The 13,439-nt window shown below is 42.0% G+C and overlaps 1 protein-coding gene across 1 annotated transcript; it reads right to left on the reverse strand.

Moving 5' to 3' along the window:
• Positions 1 to 7,488: 7,488 nt before the first annotated feature.
• On the reverse strand, positions 7,489 to 13,055 carry LOC105059054 (heat stress transcription factor A-3-like). The gene is given in 4 exon segments (XM_010942205.4): positions 7,489 to 8,734; positions 8,737 to 8,766; positions 8,769 to 8,829; positions 12,260 to 13,055. Coding segments are annotated over 4 exon segments (1,716 nt in total). The 5' UTR covers positions 12,752 to 13,055; the 3' UTR covers positions 7,489 to 7,601.
• Between the last annotated feature and the right edge of the window lie 384 nt (positions 13,056 to 13,439).

A 13,439-nucleotide genomic window follows, 5' to 3' on the forward strand; every position in this document is an offset into this window, starting at 1 on the left:
GATTTTTTTCTAAATTTTTTGAAGAGTTTTTGGGTGTGTGAGATACCTGATCTTCTTCATCACTCCATCAGCCATTCTTGAAAATTTTGGGATGCCCAAAATTATTTTGGCATGGACTCTTTGGCACCCTCTCCTTTTGACCCAAAACCTTAGTTCCTTGTTATATAAAGGGGTCTCCAATAGTGGATGCCCCATCTTGAGTCCTTTGCTGGTTTTATTTTTTCTCTAGAGCTCTCTCTTCTCTCCTCTTCCTCCTCTAGATCTTCTCTTTCTTTAGAGCATCCAAAAATTTTGAAGAAGGAAGACATCAGCCTTGAAGATCCTTGCAAGCTAGTACTTCCAAGGAGCCTGATCTGCGTCGATCTTCATGTGGATGTTCTGTAGAGGCCGGACATCATTATGTGGCTGCAAGCAACCTAAAGGAGCATCTATCTAAGTGTTGGACTAGAAAAGATCAGCAACTTATAGTTCGACAATGGTTCCTGAACTTGCTTGATTGTTTTTGATAGATCTAACGATTAGATCTAGATTACAACATTGATTAGATCGATGCAGTTTTTATTTTTAGATCTTAAAGTATATGTTAAATCATATTATAAGTCTTGACATGGTAGTCTAGATTAGATCTTATACATGTAAATTAGGTTAAATTATTTAATCTAATAGATCCGCTGTGCAAAAAATTTAAAATTGTATGCATAGCACTACCGTACTTTTTTGAGGTATCCCCATCTTATCAGGTCCTCTATCTTATTCTTCAGCTCAATGTACCTCTCGATGTCATGGCCATAGTTATGATGGAATCGATAGTAGCACCTCCAGTTACAGAACGTTGCTCTTGTCTTCATCGACTAGGGTCATCGAAGGTAGTCTTCCCCCTCATCTCCATAAGGATCTATGCATGAGGAGTGGTTAGAGGGGTGTAGGAATCATACCTAGAGTAGTTTTTAGGCTTCGAGCATGGTCAGAAAGGTGGAGCCTCCCTCTCAGCACGGGCTCGACTAGATCTCGTGGAGATTCCTTCTTTTTTGATCTTCTTCTTCAAGTCCTTGCCCTTAGATCGACGTCGATCAGTCTCTCTCTCCTCAGCTTGGATGTACTTCTATGTGCACTCGAGGAGCTCAGTATATGTCTGGAGAAGCATCTTGTCTAAAAAATAGATGAACTTGGAGCTACACAGTCCCCACTTCATGACTGCAATGGCCATCGATTCATCGAGGTCTCGGACCTCCAAGGTGGCAGCATTGAAGCACACCACAAAATCTCATAGAGATTCTCCGTCTTACTGTCTGATGGAGAAAAGGCTGTCGGATATCTACGGTACCTTCCAATTGGTATCGAAGTGCATCAAGAAGAGCTATCCGAGCTGATCAAATGAATAGATACTCTTCGGTTGAAGTTTGAAGTACCATGTTCGGACAATTTTTCTGAGGATGACTAGAAAGATGATACAGAGGAGGGCGTCGGATGCCCCTTGAAGGAGTATGAGAGCTTTGTAGCTCTCAAGATGGTTGAGCAGTTCAGTGGTGCCATCATACGGTTCTACTTGCGGCATCTTGAACCGATTTAAAATCGGTTCGTCGAGAATCTATCGAGAGAAGGGCGGATGGGTGCTGATGTTGAGCTCACCGATAGGATCTCGATTGTTCGCTTGGAGTCGATTCAAGCAGTGATCAAACTCCTTCAGCTTGAGATCGTATTCATTCAGCCGCTGCTGAGATTCATCGAGATACTTGGAATATCTGAGGGTAGAACCTTCTCCGGAAGAAGATCTTAATAGAAATCGCAGCCTCTTCTCTTTGTGTGAAGCTCGTCAAGGGGAAGGGGACCGACAATCATTGAAAGCGACATGTAGAGTGCGCTGAGAGTTAGCTTGTGGTGACCGTCAGATGGATTGAGAAGCCATTCGATGGGAGCATCGAGACAAGTGGCGGGATAGAGAACAAGGTCGAAGAGTCTGCTTGCAGGGTGCATCCCACACCGTCGAATCTTTTGTCCGCCATTACTGCTATTGCCGCTACTCCACAGTCTGCTAGAGACTGTGGAGAGCCTTCATCAATGCTCTAACTTGCTGCACCAAGATGGCAAGCTGTTGCTAGTTCGTTGTTTCCTCCGACCGCAAGGCACTCAGCCCCCCAAAGGTCGTCGGAAGTGCGTCATGCCGCGATGAGCATCGAGCGGAGCTAAGGAAAGTATTTTGCGCTCTCATCTTGACTATTATAACTCATGGAAGGATGTTTCTCCTCCTTACCTGGCACGCCAAACTATTGTGGCTCATCTTCGATGGGGTAGTTGGATCATCGCGTCTGAGTACCGAACGGTAGGATGTAGGTGAAGAAGGATCACTTGCCGAAGAAAGAGCACAGTCGAGAGGGTCGAGAATGAGAGCGAAGACTCACAGTGCATCGAATGGAGGTAAGGTCAACTTGAGCCGGATGGAAAAGTCAACCGACGGCGTCCGATGACAACAGAGAGACCTGCAAGAAAAGTTCACATCGAAGATGACCTGGCAAAGATCCTCTGACGCTCAAGTCAGCTCTTAGCTCAACAGGTGGAGGAGCAAGTGAGGCAAAGTTTCGGGCTCTAAGAATTTGAGTGTGCATACCTTCTGGGGGTCTTCTCTAATCTCCATTTATAGAGAGAGTAGGATGAAGGATGAAAGTACAAAAATATATTTCAATAACATCTAATCATATGGAGTCGCATGGGAGCATCTTTATATGGCCTCGTCAGTGGGCATGCCTTTTGTCCGGTGCACCGGTGGTCGCGGCAGCGGGCCTTATCGTATGCACGTGGCATAATTAATGACTTTATGCTGTCCTATCACGACACAGAGCAGATCGCTTAGGGTATGGTCTCAGGATAATGCAACTTGATATGACTCGATGTGACGCATGGCAGTCTCACTTGACCGCCAGCTGTTTGGTCGATATCGATGTTTAGATCGGCCACTAGCCGAAGCAAGATAAAAGAGATTGGAAGCAGCCCAAGATGAATACCCTGAGTGCTAACAGTCTCAAGCTCATCGAGTAGGGTTAGAAAGTCAGGTCGATAGATAATCGATCTGAAGTATCAGGTGCTGCAGGCAGCTGAAGAACCCGATTTCCGGATCAAGACTGTTGCAACAGGAAACCATGTCAGTTTCTTGCTGATGCCACTGAAGAAACAAGCCGATCATTGGTCGATGTGGTATTTAACTTGGACAATGTCGCTACATCCAGGTGATGATGAGGTCGTTGAGTGATAAGGACCTACTCCAACATTTGCCCTTCAACTCTAGAGTCTGATTACGTAGTCTTCATCGGGCGAAAGGAGTTAACCGATGTGCGAGTCCGAGTAGTATTTCGTGATAACCATCCTTGGAAGCCGCACGAAGTGGACTTGTTGTTTCGGGGTGAGGGTCGTCGTTTCATAGAGCATCTCGTCAAGTTCGAAGCATGGTGGTTGAGGCGGAGCATGGTCGTATCTCCACTTCATTTCGAATGAACTGATCCTTGATCAATCGGAGACAAGCCGACTAACCATAACTTTTTTGTCTGGGTCTGCATCACGAACTATAGCTCACATTCCAGTGGCCCTTCGGCCTTGACTGGCGTGCTAACATTCGCCAGACTCCATGGCTCCGTTAAACGGGTATTAGCCGAATAACGTCAGATTTCGCCTCGATTTGCACCGCGAACTGTAGCTTATACTCCAGTGATCCTTCGACCGTAGCTGGCACGCTAATAGTCGCCAGATTCCACGGCTTCATTAAATGGATATTAGCCAAATAATGTCAGATTTTGTTTGAGTCTGCATCACAAACTGTAGCTTATACTTCAGTGGACCTTCGGTCATAGCTATCACGCTAATAGTTGTCGGACTCCATGGCTCCATTGAACGGGTATTAGCCAAATAACATCTCATCGAATACCAGCTGACGAAGATGTGGATTGATTGGCTATCAAGCGGCCAAGTTGCTGACATCTGGAGGAGTTTTTCGAGTCGGAGGAACATCCTGAGTCGTCTACTCCCCGTAGTGTCGGTCTCGCCGAGGTCATGGTCGACTCATTTTGGAGGGGCATCTTGATGTCTTCTTAGGAGTTCCCCCTCAAATTTTGTCGAGGTGATCTCATGTCTCGTCAGTACTGCTGTTGCACCTCGAATTTTATCAAAGTGACCTCATGTCCCGTCAACGATCTTGACCGCACTGCACCTTGAAAATTATTGAGGTGACTTGGGGCCTTGATGAGGATTTTTGTTGTAGGCCATTTCGTCACAGAGGAGCGTCGTCATTTGCTATGCCTCGAATCTCGCCAAGGCGGCTTTGGTCCTTAACCAAGAGTCCCCATCATCACACCTTAGACCCGATCGAGGTGACCTCTAATTCGATCGAGTGTTCAGCCTCCAAGAGTTGAGTTGTTTAATACAAAATTGTAGGAAAAATTTTTTTATTTATAAGGTGTTCTTATTGATAATACATCTATAGATTCTCAGTGTTCTAGGTTCGAGAAATCTCCATACCATCCAGGCCCTCGATCTTGTATGCTCCAGGTCGTAGAACCGCTGAAACCTTGTAGGGACCTTCCCAATTTAGAGACAACTTTTCTTACTCGATCAGTTTGGAGACTTTGGCTCTCCTAAGAACTAGATTTCCAACTTGGAAGATCTTGGGCTTAACTTAGAAGTTGTAGTACCGAGCTACCTTTTGTTGATAGGAAGCCATCCTCAGATGGGCTTGTTTCCGAATCTCATCAAGCAAGTTCATATCAACTTGTCACTTGTCCGAATTGGTCCATTCGTCGTAGTGCTCCACCCAAATTGAAGGTAGGCTGATTTCAATCGGATCACAGCTTCCATCCCGAATGCCAGTTTGAAGGGAGTCTCTCCAATCGGGATCTGCAGAGTTGTTCGGTAAGACCATAGGATGCTGGGGAGTTTGTCCCCAACATTCTTTGGCTTGATCGATTCTTGTCTTCAGGCCTTATAGAACTATCCTGTTGGTCACCTTGACTTCTCCATTAGATTGTAGATGCCCGATCGAGATAAATCTGTGAGTGATATGGTACTTTGTGCAGAATTTCTCAAACCTGACATTGTCGAATTATCGATCATTATCGATGATGGTCACTCGAGGCAAGCCAAAGTGGCAGATGATGAATTTTTACAAGAAGTCGATAGTTTTTCTTTTCGTTATCTGTGCCAGCGGTTCGACCTCTACCCACTTGGTGAAGTAGTCAATGGCCACGATGATAAACCTCCTTTGTCCACTGACAGGTAGAAAAGATCGAGTATATTGACTCCCCACTAATCGAACGACCATGGTGCCGAAATGATTGAGTTAACTTGACGAAAGTCTTTGGACATTGGCACACATCTGATATTGATTGCACTTCTGCACTAGATCGACAGTATCTTTCTATATGATCGGCCAATAATATCCTTACCGCAGTATCTTGTAGGACAGCAATTTATCCTCAAGTGGTTGCCATAAATGCCCTTGTATACCTCCCAAAGGGCGTAGTTGGCTTCGGAGGGCCGGAGACATTTGAACAGAGGTAAAAACACTGACCTCCGATTGAATTGGTTGTCGATGATCACATATCGGGCCACCAATCTCCTCATTCGACGTGCCTCAGTAGAATCAGTCGGCAAAGTTTCGTTAATCAGAAACTCAACAAATGGATCGATCCAGCTCGGTTCATGACCGACCTGAACCTGATGAACTGCCTTCTCGAAGTCGATACTTGGATTTTCGAGAATCAGCTCAACATTCTCCAAGCGAAGGATATGGTAGACCTTGAAATAATCAAAATTTGTTTGCAGAGATCTCAGGATTGTTTCTATAAGTATCTGGAGAGGATTGGATCTCGAACCTCATATTCTCTTCGAAATTATCTGACGACTAGCTGCGAGTCGGTAAACACTCTTAGGCATTTTACATCGAGATCTTTGACGACCTTCAATTCAGCTACCAGAAAGTATTCAGCTTTATTGTTTGAAGCATTGAAGCCAAACCGAAGAGTTCAATCCATCATGTGAGGTATTATCACGTGAGGATTGTCCATTCTGACTTATGAGCTTCACTTAAAAATACCTCATGTGGAAAATTTTTTTTTTTTTATAAACACAAATCCTTCTTGACTCATAACTGATGTAAGACTATTGATACCCTCTACGTTATTAGAACCATAACATATCCGGTCTGTATGCAGTGGACATCGCAACCGTTCTAAAACAAAGAAAACCGTTTACAAATGGCACATAACTGCATGCATCGTTTAGGAGCCCCAAATTTCTAGGATCCTGTACCTCTATGCATGGCAGTATAAAACAAGATTTATCTCTCAATCAGATCTTGTAATCTTCAACATAGACGAAACAGAAGAAGAGTTGTAGACCGACGAATGCTGGTCCCTTGACTTTCTCCACTATCTGATATACGACCCAAGATTTGATCCTGGGACCCCCTAAAAGAACACAAGGACGATCACGAGGGCACTGTGAGTTGTGCAATTTACAACAGGAATACATGCTTCCTCATTTAAGAACACTGGCTTCTGCAGCCACAGACTACAAACAATTTGTTTCAATCCACCATGGAAGTTCTTCAGATTAATGAACTAACTCTACTAACATTCAACAGCTGGGGAATGCTCACACTGCCATGAAGGGGAAAAGCAAGAATTTAGATGTACCCAGTGATTAATACCTGCAAGACAACCATGGGAAAATTATAAAATAAACATCAAAGCAAGCAGATTATTGTTCCTGACATACAACTTCAACAAAACCATGAAAAGTAGTTGCATATTATCCACAAAGTATCTCACTGTGTAGGCAAATAAGTCATCATGAAGAACCATCACAAAGTTCGAGTGTAAAGATTCGATCATGAAGTTCAAGATCATAAAAACATCTTGCAGACCTCAGAACGTTGGCGTGCATCAATAAAAAGAAAAGAACTCATGGTTTGATAGGAAAAACTGTTAACTTCGTGCACACCAATGACTAGATAATAGAATATAAATCAAATATAATTTGGCTGGGACCAGATCAATCCACACAACTACTGGTCATTATCTCGTTTGTGCAAGCTAAATTATAACATGACCAGATAAAATCTAACCCTCAAAAACAAGATAGACAAATAAACATGATGTAGGGTCCCAAAACCATGGCAAAAAATAATAATGATAACAATGAACAACAAGTAAATTTAATCAAGTGTTCCAGAGAAATCCTCCAATATCATAACTTCTCTTACCTGAATCCCTTGTAGAGGCTATGAAAGCTAATGAAGGGTGCTGGAGCCTCAACTCAAATCCACTGAAGAAGTCATTCAACAAACCTGCAAGGAACAGAACTGATTGGTTCTGTCAACAAATTATCCTTTTGAACCTTTGGACGCAAGATGCTACAGTTAAAAGAGGAACCAAAATATAGGAAACCAAAAAATAGTTTTGTGAAGATATAATTAGTTACTGCTGCCAAAAAAATCAAAAGGAGTGACAACTAAAATCGTTGAATATTGTATTGATCATTCAAATCTTTATATGAGTTTTTCAAATGGTGATATTATATGCACCCAAAAGGGTGCCAATGGTCAATGCACATGAATCCTACGGTTCCATCTTTTCTTTGTGATCTTTGTTAGCTGGTCCAGCTTGATTTTCACGTTCCTGGTGACAGAAGTAACTGCCCAAGCACTTATCAAACTCCAAATCTTCGTCCAGTGCTTGCAAATCAATATCCCATAAAGCATCAGGTCTAGCTCCAGCTTCTAGCTCTATCGCATCTTGAGCAAGGCTATCCCAGTGGCAAGAACTCCAGGAGCTTTCTCCTGCCTCAAGACAGAGGTTCCATATTTCCTCTGGTCCACTGCTAGTTTTGCGGGCAGATGCTATAGCATCTGAAAACATCTTTTCCTGAGAAGTATCTTCTGCAAATGATATGAGGCACTTTCCACCAGCAGAGGTAACTTCTGTTTTGTCCACAACATTCTTTCCCTCGAAACTAACAGTTTTGGGGTCTGGCCTTGCAAATTCAGTTGCAGGGATTATAGCATCTGAAAACATCCTCTCTGGGGTTGTATCTTCAGGAAAAGATGCAAAGAACTCAGTTCCACTGAAGCCCACATCTGTATGAGAGCTCTCCGGAAGCCCTACCTTGATGGCAACAGAATCAGGGTCCAGAAACAATGGGTCCAGCACCTCTAGTCCAGTTTCAACTGAGCCTATGAGAAGTTCGCCTCTGCTTGTATCAAGACCAGGTTTTTCAACCATATCTTGCAAAAGGTTATTTGGTAGTTGCTTGCTCACACTACATTCAATGCCTTGCAGTCCAGACGAAGTGGCACCAGTAAATTCTAGTCTCTTCTTTCCAGTTTGCTGATCCATGGATTTATCTAAATCACTGTGGCTGTGCTGCTGTTGCTTGAGGAACTTTCTTCTTATTGTAGAAGCAATCTCCCTTTGTTCCTTCAGCTGCTTAAGATGGGCCAACAATACTGGGTGTTGGAGTACCTTTGCCAAGAAAGATACCATCAGCTTCTGCCTCTGTTCGGCTAATTGCATCCGCTGGTTCAGTGCATCCACCTGTTGGACTGTCATGAGATGCTCCTGTCGCAGTGTAATGGCCTCCTGCATCAATGCACTCTTTTCCTTTCTCAACATGTGGAGTTCACCTTCTAATTCAGGCTTTGCATTTTCAGCTGAGAAGCCTACTTGAGAACCTACTTGCTGCACTTGAGATGCCTTCGCCTGTTTATATTTTTTAACAAGGGTTATTTCCTCTTAGAAAATCTTCATTGGCAAACTCCCATCGATCAGCATCAATCTTGTGGAAACCCTGACAGAATATCACAGATTCATAAATAGAATATGGAAAAATTGGAGAGATCTCCTACAAGAAGAAAGCACAATCAACATAGTACTGCGTGAACCAGTTTCACATATTCAGACAACCAAATTCTAGCAGCATTTCAAGCATAAGGGGATCGGAACAAGAAAAGACTGTGAGAAAATGAAAAGAGTGGACTGATGTTTTATATTTTGCATATAACATATAATCAAAAGAAAAAGAGAATCTAACTTTTGCTTATAGAAAACAAGCATGCATAAAAACAGCCATGCAAAGAAACAGCTAATAACCCCCGACATGGAGGTCTGACTGTTCTATTAATTGCTGCTATATACATCCAAATACAAGCCAAAGCATGACAAGGTAATATATTTTTGCTCCACTCTTCGAAGTAAAAAAATATTTCGATGAGTCTGCAAATCTAGAGTAACATTTATGCAGGTACATTATATGCATAATGACTTATCCTTTTTTTTTTTTTTGAGCTTTTTGTTTCTAATTCAAATTCTTTTCAGAAAACCTGGTCATTCTGGAAAAGCATTTTTAATCAAAAACCATAAAACATGAGAATATTTCAGGGTCCTCAAGGCTGAACATTTGATAAATCCATTTTCACTAACTAAATCAGACACTGATAACCCACAATATTTCAGAAACTTTGCTATTATGCGCGGTTTAAGCACTTCTATCAGGTAGTTTTTCATGTCAACTTTATGAGGGGTTATTACAGCTATGTTCCTTCCTATACATATCTTACTAATTGATGACCATGCTTATGTTACAGGCTTTGATAATTCAACATGCTTTTACCACCAAGTAGATTAAAACTTTTGTTATACTGTTTTTTCGGTCGCCCTTGTGTCTTCAAACCAGACGTGCTCCTACAAGTTGACCAATTCTGCATCTACCTAATTATGCTTGCTCCATGAAATCAATGGAAACTCAAAAAATTGTTTGTTAGCAAAAGGTCTAACCTACTTGACCATCTGACTTAAAAGTAGATTTTATGTTATTTTACTTCAGCTGTCTATGTCTTCTAGGATTTATTTAAGAGATCAGGAAAATGTTTAGACAATACTAGGTAGTTTTTGAGCTCCATAAAACTAATACTAGGTAGTTTTTGAAATTGCAAAACAAGGATCTTAAGATTTAGTTAAACACTCCTCAAAAAATTCAGCATTTTGGGTGTTTGAAATTTTATGTTTGGTAGAGTACTGTGAAGTCTTGCATAGATAAAACATAAATGTAGTGAGGTATTGTGTTTACTATAATTGCATGTTTGATGTCATTCAGATGATTTTGATATAATACTGGGTGAAAAATTCAAAAGATACAGTTGAAAAAAATGCATTTGGTCCTCACTTAATTAGCACGCTGAAAAGCTCATAATAGCAATTTCCCCAAGCATACAAGAAAGCACAATTTATATCTAATACCTTTATAAACTACATGAAGGTATTGAATATATCATTATGAATTTTTTAGTGGAATTTTTGGATCTCTCTCACCTTACATTTGAGGAGGCCGAAATGACAATAGAACCAAACTAATAACCACCTAAACTCTTTTGGACACACACCAATCAAAAATAGGCCTGTGATCAATCAAAATGTTTGCTTTCCTAAAGAAAAGCATTTCTTGACTAACCAAGAGTTGCAATTCTAATTTTCAGGAGTTTAAATGTTCTCTAAGCACCTTCATGATTTCAAACCAAGTAAATCTGAAATCAAAAAAGAAATCTAATTTAGACTGTTAGTCTTGCCTAGCATTACTCTTTCCATTTCACTACATCCTAGAACAGCATAGTTTAGGCTTATACCATGCCAAACCGGTCGCCCGTCGGTACAACTCCTAAATAGTTGCATATTCTCTACCGTGTGTTAAGAACCTATGGCATGCTGCTTTCAGGCTTTCAATTTTTGGTCTCTTTGCTAAAGCACAAAGTTGAGTTTATGCTAATTGATTAGTGCCCAATTATAAGCTAATGTGTCTTTTTCTTTTCAGGAATCTGACATCTCAAAAAGGGCAATGCCTTCTACTCTAGATGCCAAAGCCAAATATCATGCAATATACGCAACTACATGGATGTTGTCATGCTCCATTTCTTTAGAATGATTTAAGACACCACATTTCATTTTCAATGTCCATGATAATGAGATGGAAGGGTGTTATTGAGACAACATACCACCAAAGCATGATAAAGCTAATCAAAGTCAATAAACACTTTTTCCAGCACTCGAGTCAATATAATCCATTGCTTCCAAATCTCGCTACCAGCACATTGACTCCTTCATGAAGACTCAATGCTTCCATCCAAACTCCACTCGAATTTGTCATCAGAAATAATTGTGATGTCTGGTTCCAGGGATAGACCTCCTTTTATTTTGGCTTTGCTCCATACAGTGGTTGACTGCATCATCACAATCTTTATGAAACCAGCTACTAAAATTACAACCAATATTTCCTAGTCTAGTATGTGATGACAAAAGACCGAGGCTTAGCAATTGTAGGAACCAGGAAAAGCCACAAGTACAAAACTGTCAGATTCACGGAACATTCCTCCTGCATATAACGAGATACATTCAGAGGATCTCGGTTGACATTTCACTCCCACAAGATTGTGCCACAAACAGAAAACATATGAATACCAGATGACAAGAAGGCAGACTATGAGGCCACGGATGGGGAAAGTGAAGCAATACTAGAAAGCGAAAATGAAACGTCTAGAACCTACAGGCTACAGAAGCAAATTCATGAAATTATTGGAAAGTAAATGGATATACTTGAATGGCAGTGGTAGTTGCAAGCAAATACTTCATTTGATATCTGTAGTATCCATGTGAATTTGATGCTTACCCGTGAACGTGAGCTTTACGCCAAGAGATCATCTCCAATCCGGAAGCACTTGAGTAATCAACAAACTAATGTTGGAGACAAAAGTGACGGACGAACATTCTGCCTAGTCTGGCGAGTCATATTTTCATCTAGTGGTCACAGGTTCCTTGTACAATTTACAAAACAGATACCAAATACAGAGAAACTTCCAAGTGGAGATTACAAAGCAGTGGTTGATGACCCCGAACAACATGCAATTTGTCTCAAAAGTAGACATTACACATATTTACATATTCAGATTCAAGAGTACTACACGTCAAGGAAGAATACAACATGAAATGCGTACAGCACCAATAAGATTAAAGGCTGCGGTCCTACACAAAAAAAAGTCCTCGGCAGCAATCAATCTATCCGAGATAATTTGATTAAAATCCAATGCTTGTTAACAACAAAGAACGAATATAGAAATACAGACTGAAAGGAAAAGACAAAAAAAATAAATAAAATAAAGAAAGAAAGGAAAAAAAAAAAAATTCATACAAACAACAAGAGCCGTCTCCGGCAAAGTTTTTGCAATACCCACATAAGTATTCAGCTGGCGGACAAAACTGGAGAAGTTGCTGTGCTTGAAGTTCCGAGGCAGAACGGCCCGCGCAAACTCGACGGGATCCCACACCACGAAGCTCCTGCCAGTGGAACCCCACGAGATGAGCGGATCCAGGGAGGGATCATCCACAAGCTCATAGGTCTTGGAGAGGAATGGCGGGATCGGCGCGCTCTGGAGAGCCTCCAGAGGCCGAGGCGCAGCAACCCCGGGCGATGACGACGAGGAGGATGGAAGCTTTTCCCCGACCGGTGAAGAAGCCTGCTCGATCTTGGGTTCCACAGACGAAGAAGGGCGGGATTTGGAAGCAGAGGGTGCTCCAAATTCCATGAAGGGAGACGAGGACGAGGAGGAGGAAGAAAGGGGAAAACCCGATCCTCCCTCGAAAGGGCGACGAGGCATCGTCGTCCCCATTAAAGCAGAAGAGGATCGGGTTGGAAGGCGAGGCGGCTTATCGCGGGCGGGCTCCATGGAAATTCCAGAAAGAGAGACAGAGATTTGGTCGGCCCAGGTGGAAGGTTGCGACAGGGGAGGGGAGGAAATAAAATATATAATATAGGGAACAGGGAAGGTGGGAGGAGTAACCGCCTTAGATTATAGGGCACGCCCCGGGTCCCGTCGGAAGCAAGATTTAAGCGGGGCGTGGGGCAGGGTGAGATTTTTTCGCCGGACTGCTGGAGGGGAAGATAAATATCTTCTTGGCCGTGACTGCGAAGGAAGACCGATACCGGACTGGCGGTGGGAGTCGGTGCTCTCACGGGAAGAGCCGGGATTTGTTTGCCTTCGGACCGAGGAAACTGGCCGTTGAGGCGGTCCGCCGACGTGATATGATAAATGGGCCCACGCTGGGGCCCATAAATAAATTGAATAAATATAAATAAACAAAAGGGAAGAATATAATGATAAGGATCATTAAATTACTAAGCAAGTTGCACGGATGCAATCTTAACTTCTCATCCAAAAAAATCCGGATGTCCACGCAAACAAATACATCCATAGCCAACGCATCCCATGGATTATTTTGAACGATTTAAACCGAGCAAATAATCAAAATTCAAAAAAATTCATCAAATCCGATCTAATAAATATTAATTTTATCGATTAAAAAATATAAATCAGATAAAATAGATTGAGATTTATAAAAAAATTGATTATTTAC

This window comes from Elaeis guineensis, chromosome 9 (genome assembly GCF_000442705.2).
Source record: "Elaeis guineensis isolate ETL-2024a chromosome 9, EG11, whole genome shotgun sequence".
NCBI classification, from domain to species: domain Eukaryota; kingdom Viridiplantae; phylum Streptophyta; class Magnoliopsida; order Arecales; family Arecaceae; genus Elaeis; species Elaeis guineensis.